At 40.3% G+C, this 10000-nt stretch overlaps 2 protein-coding genes across 4 annotated transcripts in view; one reads left to right on the plus strand and one right to left on the minus strand.

Annotated features, from left to right (window-relative positions):
* LOC137991303 (protein mono-ADP-ribosyltransferase PARP14-like) overlaps positions 1–3053 on the minus strand; it is a 41479-nt gene extending 38426 nt beyond the window's left edge. For both annotated transcript variants that reach the window (XM_068836420.1, XM_068836415.1), the window contains exon 1: positions 2839–3053. In XM_068836420.1, coding sequence (XP_068692521.1) covers positions 2839–3004 — 166 coding nt within the window. In that variant the 5' untranslated portion in view covers positions 3005–3053. The remainder of the gene's footprint in view (positions 1–2838) is intronic.
* A 355-nt stretch (positions 3054–3408) lies between these two features.
* On the plus strand, positions 3409–7299 carry LOC137991333 (uncharacterized). 2 transcript variants are annotated; one of them, XM_068836442.1, is made up of 3 exons: positions 3409–3679; positions 4281–4375; positions 5228–7299. In XM_068836442.1, the coding sequence occupies exons 1-3, from the start codon at positions 3463–3465 to the stop codon at positions 6872–6874; spliced, it is 1959 nt and encodes a 652-aa protein (XP_068692543.1). In that variant the 5' UTR covers positions 3409–3462; the 3' UTR covers positions 6875–7299. The 2 variants fall into 2 exon arrangements, with proteins under 2 accessions (XP_068692543.1, XP_068692548.1); XM_068836447.1 differs by lacking the exon at positions 4281–4375 and having other exon boundaries at positions 3431–3679.
* Positions 7300–10000: the final 2701 nt, after the last annotated feature.

Genomic DNA, 10000 nt, shown 5'->3' on the forward strand with positions numbered 1-10000 from the left:
TCATTGGCTAAAAGCAATGTACTACACCCCTAGGAGCAATACATTTGACCTCCCTCTCCAAAATAAACACAAACTTCAGATAGCGAGAGACTTGAAACAGCCTCATGTCTAACAGAATTCGATGAAAATCTGAATTTATAACGTGCAGTAGAGCGACTAAATGATGGGTTCTACGTTGGAGCTTCACCGTGACTCGTTTAATTTCGTTTGCTGATTCAAAGCCCATGTTCCACGATATAGCAAATGACACAATGCAATGCAGCTGAACGTGAATATGCTGGATTCAGCCGTCTAGAAATGTTATGAATAAGATATTTACTATAATCCTGCCTGTTGACAACATGACTAAATCGCCAGTACAGAACTTCCAGCAGCGGTATGTTATAAATGGCCGAGATTTCATAGTCTCTTTCTGCCTCAGCTGTTCTTTGTACGAACGTCATCCGCCGATGTCTTTTTTTTCTTTTTATTGTTAGTTACCTAGAGCTGGAGGTCACCGGCCGCGTTATTCACAACACTCTTAATTTGGAACCTTTGCAGATGGATACCGTTTATTAATTACAATTGAAACCAGTTTATCTGATGTCACGCTACATACTAGATCCCGCAAAGATAGACATAACGCCCACGTAATTTCCATTTAAACAACCATACTACCCCTATAGCTATGTCACCTGTTGAATTTATTTGCAATTGTGAACATTAAGCGATTTTCACCGGTAAATTATCTGCGTTGTAATGAATGAGCAACTAGCTGCAGAAACACTTACTTGTTTTGTTTCGTACTTGACAAATTAAAACATGTGACTACTCCAGAGATGTTCAAGGGGAAAAGAAGTAGAATATTCTGTCATGTGAATAGGGGATGAATTGTGGGAATTGATTCACCACAGCTTTCATATCGATAGTTTTTCGACCATTGAAAAATTTACGTGCGATAGATCATTTTCACTGTCATGCAACAAAAAAATAAAATAAAATAAATTTGAAACGTTCGATGAAACAGGCCAATAACTTGGAATGTTGCGGGAAACAAATTTAGACATCACCTCCAGTTCTCAGATCTGTGCGGTGCATAGTTTCTGAGCTCTTTGTCGAAGCGCTGAAATCACAGAACTTTTACTTGTGTAGGTGGATCAAAGTGGACTTTACTTTGCCTTGAAAGCGCTTACTTTTCGCTCATGAGATAAAATGTATGAACACATCTCCCAACTGCTTAGATTCAGAGGGATAGATATTTTTTTCAATCACATACAGTACAAGCCCGCCTAACGGCCATACATCCTCTTATAGAAAACCCTCGTTAATGCGGTCACCCGTTAATACGGCCAACGGCCACAATTTTAAGGCCCTGTTTATATGGTCTCGGGCACCCGAGACAACCCTCCCCCGAGTTACCCTGGGCGAGATATCTTTCCACTCATTTGTTTAGCACATTCTATCAACCGTTTACATGAGGTGGGCGAGACAACTCGGGAGGGCGAGACAACTCGGGGAGGCGAGTTGTCTCACCTCGGCAGGTAGGGTAACCCTGGCAGGCGAGACAACTTTTTCGCATGTAAACAGTTTGGCTCGACTACCCGAGACGAGACAGCAAAGTCTTAAATGTGCACGCATAAAATAAAAGTCAAAGAAGCAGCAATTTGGGGGCTTATACATGTTGCCAGCTTTTGCAGTCAACGGAAACTCTCGATTCAAAAACATCCTTTTATTTAAACTAGTACATATTTCCGCTCCGTTAAGATTGTCAGTCTACTTTCTGAACGGGAAAATGCAACTATACTTAATAAAAACGAACTAGAAAGAGAGAAGGGCAAATGATTATACGGTATTTGTTGTAGATGCGTTTTAAAATATATGCATAATTAAGTAGGCAGGGGCACCCAACGAATCTGTTCCTCACATTATCTCTTCCCCAGAGGAATCTTGCTGGCTGGCAAAAATACAGGTGTTTCGATGAGCTGGCTGGGAAATTTTGTTATTGATAGAGGTTTTGCCTGGGAATTACTGACTTTTTCTAGCATCTCAACCCGAGCTGGCCGTAGTAACTCTGAAGACTGAGGACGACTAAAAAAAAAAAAAAAAAGGAGGCAGACAAGAGAGACCCTGAGAACGAGGTTGTGAATACGCCACCGCTAAATATGGGACTGGTTTCCGGGCCATTTAGAAAGACGTTTGACGAAATAATTTGACTTCGTAAAGCCCCTGTGAGTTCAAACCGTGACGGTTGTGAGCTTTACTCTTTACCTTCAAGATAATGTTTTTACACCGTCCATAGTTAAAAGGTCGTAAAAGCGTAAAAAAGTCGGCATTGAATGACCGGATTAAATTGTATCTTTCGTTTCGTATTCATTGTGGGAATTCCTACATTTCGATCTTCTTTTCACTCATACACCGTGATTTCCGCAAAACATTATTCACTGTATATTTAAATATAAGATTTTAGCATGAAAAACACAATGAGGTGAATGAGTAATAGCCATGCAAGCGACTTTCACCGAGTTTATAGTTTCAAATTGAAGGGATATATTTCGGTTTCGATTTCAATATGCTTCAAGAATTTCAGCTCTTTGGACTGGACTCTTGGACTGTTTAAGCCTGTCTTATTCTAACAGTATAAATTTGATAGTGGGCGCAAAAAAGTGCCTTTCTCCGCGTCAGTCGTCGAAAGCAATAGGCATGAAATTAATCTAGTCTATTTTCTTTGCATACACCAGTCTGAGATCCCGTAGATATTTTCAAGCTCAACTTTCAATACTTCTCTAAGTACTAGGTGTATGCATCTTAGCTGTAGACCCATACACTTCTTATGTCCAAACTAAACAAATAAACGTTTACCTTTGGGTTCCACGAAACTAATCACTGCTCGCCGTGGATTTGAAAGGAACTCGACGTTTTCCACGTCGCCTCCCCCAGAATCTCTTTCGGATTGAAAGTAGATCACAAGATCTGTTTCAGTTGTATCGTCTGGGAATGCTGTGACCAGAATCCGGTTACTTTCCATGAGGTTTTCCGTCTGCTTGAAGGAGGAACGTGTTTTAAGAAATCATGCTAGTCGGAAATGCAAATTTTCCCCAAAATAAGGGGAATTTGGTCTATTTTAAACTCGCTCCCTATTGGTCCACTGCTCTGTTATCTTACAGAGTATTGGTTACGTGCGTCACCCGTGCTTGCTTCCCTTTTTTCCGAGAAATGACGTAAGGGCCTGGATGAGTTCTCAGAAACCGACACTTGTTGCCTGCAAAATATGTGGCTGGTTAAAGAGAGCTTTATATATATTCAAAATAAACACATCTACGATTCTGAAGAGTCGCTTAATAGAAAAACCAAGTGCACTTCACATTGAAAATGTAAAGCGAAAAGAAAAGACGTTTTTTTTGGGTATTCCCCGAATTTAGTAATAATTTATGCAAATTGAAGGCTCGAATTCATTTCACAGTCGAGCGTCGTTCACAGCAAACAATGGCGTTGATTCGTACGATAATCGAATCGATGCGTAAAGATGAAATTGAAAAAAGCATCTTAGTATTGAATATTCCACCGGGGACAAAAGAAGATTCTCTTTTTATCCACTTTCAGCGGGGAAAACATGGCGGTGGTGACGTATCTTCCGTAAAATTTTTACAAGGAGTAAGCGAAGATGGAACGACAGCTATTGTTACTTTCGAAGACGCCGAAAGTAAGTTGTACACTTGGAACAGCGTGCTGAGTTTTGTTACGCAAGTTATTTGTACAGCCAAATTCGTGCATAAGCCTTCAGTCTTACGGGCTTTAGAATTTTTGCTGTGGATAGCACGGATGAGCTGGCTTGCTTCTCGCCAATATGGCGATATTTCAAGTCGAGATGACGCCAATCGTGGTTTGAGTTTTTACGGGCCTTCGACCTGTTCCTGTAGATTAGGTAGTGCGTTCGACGTGGGAATAAAATTGATAAGCAGGAAATATCATTTTGCAAGTCAGGAATTTATACAGTGCAGCTCAAAGATAATACGAACCAAAATATAGGACTAAAACGCGAATAATACGCGTACTGGCGTATACTCGTAGGTTTCATTGGTATGTATGAGCTACTGTAGTCGATTGTTTCATCAGCTGTGGTAGAGTTACTTTTCACTACAATGGGCATTGCAATTGCAGTAAAAAATTGTGGCTAACTTGCACCGAATGGTCCACGGTCCACCGATCATCCTTTGTTTGTTTGTTCACTGCTTTGTCACTGCTGTAGCGTGACCACAGGAGTGTGAAGTATCTCCCAAACCTTTTTTTTTTTTTCACTGCAGCTGTAAATACAGTTCTTAACGCAGACCATCAAGTTCAAGGGCGTATCCTGAAAGTTCATCGGTGTTCAGAGAAGTTAGCTTGTAGCACAGATGAGGTAACTCAGATGTGGATTTTCGGACGGCCAAGTCACTCGTGGTCACGCACAGTGCGTGACCACGAGTGACCTGGACCGTCTAAGAATCAAGTATCAGAGTAGGGCTTAAAATGGGCGGAATTTTTTCAAACTTAATCAGGGCTTTTGAATCATCGAAAATTTAATATGGATTGATCATCCGTCTAATATTCATTTGATATTGACTTTGCAATGTGATGACCGTGGTAGTGGTGGATATTTCACTTTACATGACCCCGGTTATTAGGACGTCCGAGTTTGTTGTCTTCTTGATAAAGTGCATCAAGTTATCAAGACTAGCAGGAATTTGGACCCACGACAGGCCTTAATCACTCGGAGGCCATGTTGAGTCCCGAGGGATTGAAAAAGTTTGTTTTTGCGCACCGAAACTCGTTCCCAAACATTTCAACTCGAAGCGCAGGGTACTAAATTTATTGTATATGGCCAATATGGCCGCCGCACAAATAAGGCCCATTCTCGATTTTACGTTACAAACTGCTTTGCGATGCCTCTCACATCACAGTCGTGGTCCAAATTACAGCTAGTTCTTCCAAGTTTACGTGGATTGCATGGCACAGAAAAAGCGAAATTCTGAGTAAGAATGGTGACATATGTTTGCTTTGGATAAGGTGATTTATATCAGGAACAAAAAATACTTGAGATTAGGTGCACTTTAAGCTTGTACCCTCGCATAATAACACTAAACTTCGGAGGAGAGGAACATGAAGCATGGTGTGTCAAAATATTGAACATAAGGTACTGTTTCTCTTTCCTGAAATGATGAGATTCTCAATTTTCTTACCGCCCTATCTGTATTTATACGTTGATCTACAGGTATTTACTCAAATTACGGCAAGGCTCAATTCAATTGTACTGGGCGATAACCCACAAGAGACTATGCAGATTTTGGAGCGAATGAAAAGTGAGGTTGGTATATCATTTGAAGGTGAAGCCGAGTACTTTTTAATAATGGGATCATTGAGCCAGATAAATACCTGTCAACTTCTCCTTCAAAAGCATTTAGTCAAAGAACAAAACATCTCGGATACAGACACCAGGTCTTCGTTTGAGGACGTGAATGATCAGGCAGGGCACCGACTGATGGAGAAAGATATGTTATCACAAAGAATTGCGCATACATCTGAGTACGCTGGAACCATTGTTACAGGGTCTTTGGAAAAAAGGCCTCCGCTAAAAGTTCAGTACCTTGGTAATATGCGACAAGAAGACACAAAGGAGATAACTTATCCGATAGCCGAAAAAAAGACATTTAAAGCCAAATCACTCGCTATTAGCTTCGTTAGGCAATGCTATCGTTCTCAGATGCAAAGAATCCTCGAAGAATGTCATTTTGAATTTGACGAAAAAGGAGGCGACATCGAAGTTACACTCAAACCAAAATTGAAATGTGACTCCTCCTTATTCATGGTGGCTTGCTCTGAGTTTTCAGAGCTCCTTCAGTCTGCAACCCATGGTATGGTTACCTGGGAGCTAAATCCGACGTGTGAGGATGTTGAAACTGTTGTTCCATTGATACATAAGCTCTTAACCAAGTTTCCTGTCATCTTGGAGCAGCCCCAAGAAAGTGGCCCTATGGTTGTTTATGGGGATGCTGCATCGGTGGATCAACTAAAGCTGCGCGTAAAAGAAGCAACAAGTCCCAGTGATGATGATTTTCCTACTGGAGCCCAAGTAATGAGCCTGTCAGAATCAGGAATCCTTTCTATAGAGACTTGCAAACATCACACCGAGAACGGCATTCACATTTCCTTGCGTTATGGCGACATAACTAATGAAGATGTTGATGCAATCGTGAATCCGGCTAATGATCTTTTGCTACATGGAGCTGGACTCGCGCAGTTTATTGTTCAAAAAGGTGGAAATGAAATCGTGACGGAATCAAAGAAGTTAATGAAAGCTCGCCATTACAAGACGTTAAAGGCAGGTGAGGCAGTTCATACTAAAGCTGGCGATTTGCCCTGCAAGTTTGTAATACATGCTATTGGACCCGAGTGGAATAAACAATCGCAAAGTAAGACGCACAGTCTTCTACAGAAGGCCTGTTTCGAGAGCCTTAAGCTTGCGTCGACACTGAACTTATCATCTATCGCTCTGCCTGCTATTAGTTCTGGTGTTTTTGGCGTTCCTGTGAACGAGTGTGCTTTTGCGATGCTTGAAGGAATTCAAGAGTACCTCAAGTACCTTGACGAGCTAAACGAAAACAAGGAAAAGGATTGTAAGACAAAGAAACCGAGAGAAAATTATCAAAAGAATGGAGGAAAAAAGACAAAAGGAACAAAACATGACGGTCAGACAAAGGAAGTCCCAGCCCAAGCTGCTAAACATGTCTGTTATAAGCCAAGGCTACGCGACATTCGTGTCGTCCTTATTGACGCGGATGCCATGGATGTCTTCTCACAAGAATTTATGTCAAGGTTTGGAGGTAGCCAATCATATTATGATGACTCGAGCGGTGACTAGGATGAATTCGTTTAGCAAAGTTCGGAACAGTTGGAAGCGGAACTTGTTAACACAATTATTCGATCAATAACAGAAAAGGCGATCGAGTCTAGCATTTCAAATTAAGACAGGCAGTTGTGAAGTAGTTTCCACAAGTATAGTAAACCAAATTCCGCTCTTCGACAGCTTTCTTCTGTTGACGGCTTATTTCGATAATTTCCTGTCTTCCAGTCTTTTCACTGGATATGTAAATATACTGTGAACATTGGGTTTACTTATTGTTATTGTTCCGGATTAGCTTTTACGGCTCTGCATGTGGATACAACTTTAAAATCCGTACTTCAAAGGCAGCCCCTAATACCATAAGGCTAGTGAGAGTTGTTTATGAACCTGCTTTTTTTTTTTTTTTTTTTTTTTTTTCGGAAATAAACCTTACTTATGAAAAAGACTTCTTATCCATAATAAATATTGAAGGAACTGGTTTCAATCCTTACAAGCCTTGGGTTGATACAAGTTCCCAAGGGTTTTTGGGTGGGCTGTTGTAAAGTCTGGGAAAGGCTTATTTAGAGGGGCTTGTGCTTTGAAACAAGAGGATGAAGGGAGAGAACACATCCCCATGCATGTAACAGTTTTTTTCAGTCTCACTATTTTAAGCTTCGCACCAGGCTGTGAGAGGTTTTTTTTTTGTTTTCGTGTGGTGCGTGGTCTCGCAGCCAATGATAAGCAATTAGGTGTCTTCCTTAAAATAGCCACACGGCACGGGCTAAATTTGGATTGAACGTCCCCTCTTGCTTAAAACAAGGCGAAAGGTGAATAAAAGCTCGACTTTGCCGATTTCCTTCCCTTTGCATGATAATTTTCTCAGAGCTGAGCTTCTTTTTTTTTCGGGGAATATAAGCATTAGTCAGCCATTCTTTCACATCTTAAGTATAAAATTAAGACAGAATATTATAGTATGAAATTAGACAACCTTGAGGAAACTTGGAAACTTATTGGTACTCTTGTTAAAAGAAAAACCAAAGGTCAAACTCTCCCCACGAGAATCACTCACAATAACAGGAATTTCACACAAGAAAAGGATATGGCTGAATTACTCAATAACTTCGTTGTAAATATTGGCCCATTTTAGTAAAGGAAATGAAACTGATCATAGAGACCCTTTGCAATACATAGAATCTACGCCAGCGCCATCAAACAGTTTTTATCTTGCTCCAGTAACCCAAACACAAGTATCTACATTATTTGCTGGACTAAAAGAAAACTGAAGCATCCCTAAATGTTCCTAACAAACTTATTAAATTTGCGAGTGAACAGCTTTCTGCGCCCTTCACTAAAATACATAATGAGTCAATACTATCAGGGGAGTTTCCTGAAGTTTTTAAAATATCAAAAGTGACCCCAATATTTAAAAGTGGTAGTGTATCTGAGTTAGGAAATTATAGGCCAACAGCAGTTCATTTTGTTTTAAATTTGCACACGTTAAACAAGTACAGTTGGCTAAAAGAGTACAGCGAATTTCACACAGTAGATACATGACAGAAATCTAAGTTTAGACATATATGGTTATTGACACACAAAATTGGAAAAGCGAGGTACTCGTGATATGATAGCTTCTACATACACTCAAGTTCGCATTACTCTAAACCATAAACGGAAATGTTCGAAAATATACTTGTTTTGAGGTTAATTATAAATTCGTTTACCGATAGCTCACCGTGCAATAATTTGTGGTCGTAGAAATAATATTTGGCATATAAAAAGGTAAAGTTTAACTTCCTAATAATGTTTAATTCTTTACTCAGGCTCTCCATTTTCTTACTAAAAATTAATTCGGCTGGGAGAAGGTAAAATAGGTGACATTTTCTCTGTTAAACCTTTTACTAACCCTCGAAAAGAATGATTGACTCCAATTGCAATATTGGAAGGTGTGGGTTATGGAATCATTCATTTTACAGTATGCGCACGTTGTGTCCTCTGCCTTACTAAAGAGAAAAATTCCTTTTTACTGACTACTACTCTATGTAAGAGTTTGACGTAAAATTCCCTAAGCTTGTTGTCTTTACAAACATTTTTTACACGATTAAAAATAGATGTAAGAAATGTTTGGTCAATTTGCAGGTCTCTCTCCCATTTAGAGTTGGCCTTCAGTACAATTGAGCTTAAATATTCAACATTTATGCCTCTGAATATAAATGAGGTTGAGTGAGTCACCAAGCTGTTGAGCTCTTTTTGCGGGGCGAAGAAAAACAGACAGGTCACTTGGAGAAATCTGGCTATGTGCCTAGCACATAGCGGGTTTAATAACAATGAAAATGTTACATCACAAAGTTAAAGAATTGATCGCACCCCCAGCAAAGGTGGGGATCTGAAAGCGCCAAAGCCGACTTGGGATAAAGGAGGCAGCCCCACCCCAACAGGAATGGCGGCAAAGGCAACCTCATATTAATTGGAAAATTTGGAAGCAATAAAGTTGCTAACAAGATAACATGGAACCAAGGACAATGTCCTGATGCAGACAAAATTCAACGACATTGGTGTGAAAAATGCCCCTGCAATTGTTCATCACGCAAAAAAAAAAGTGGCCTTAATAAACAAGTTATAACAGTACAGGAACAGCACCCCTGTGACTGCCTGTACTGGTGGGTCACCTCGCAGCTCTTACAAGGTCTCACCTGATTGGAGACCACCCTTGAGGTTTAACAAAAGAACAAATAACAGAAACAATGGACCCTAGGCCTAAAACAAAAGGGCCATTGTTTCTGTTACCCTAGGCCTAAAACAAAAGGGCCATTGTTTCTGTTATTTGTTCTTTTGTTAAACCTCAAGGGTGGTCTCCAATCAGGTGAGACCTTGTAGGAGCTGCGAGGCTACCGGTACTGGTAGGTACAACAATGCATTAAAGAAATTAAGGTGAGACAGAACCTCTACCAGGGTAAAACACAGGAAACCAAGGACAACACCCCTGCCTTGTCAAAGGTGACAATAAAAATGACCAGATTCCATACCCTTACCTTAGGACTGGAGAATTGGGATGTGAATATATATATATATACGGAAAGCATCAGACTTCCACTTGCCCAAGAGGCAAATTTTGGGTTTCAGACAGCCTGCTTTCACCAGCAGTTTACAGTTGGTTTACAAGCCTTG

Source organism: Montipora foliosa, chromosome 1, assembly GCF_036669935.1.
Source record: "Montipora foliosa isolate CH-2021 chromosome 1, ASM3666993v2, whole genome shotgun sequence".
Lineage (NCBI taxonomy): Eukaryota > Metazoa > Cnidaria > Anthozoa > Scleractinia > Acroporidae > Montipora > Montipora foliosa.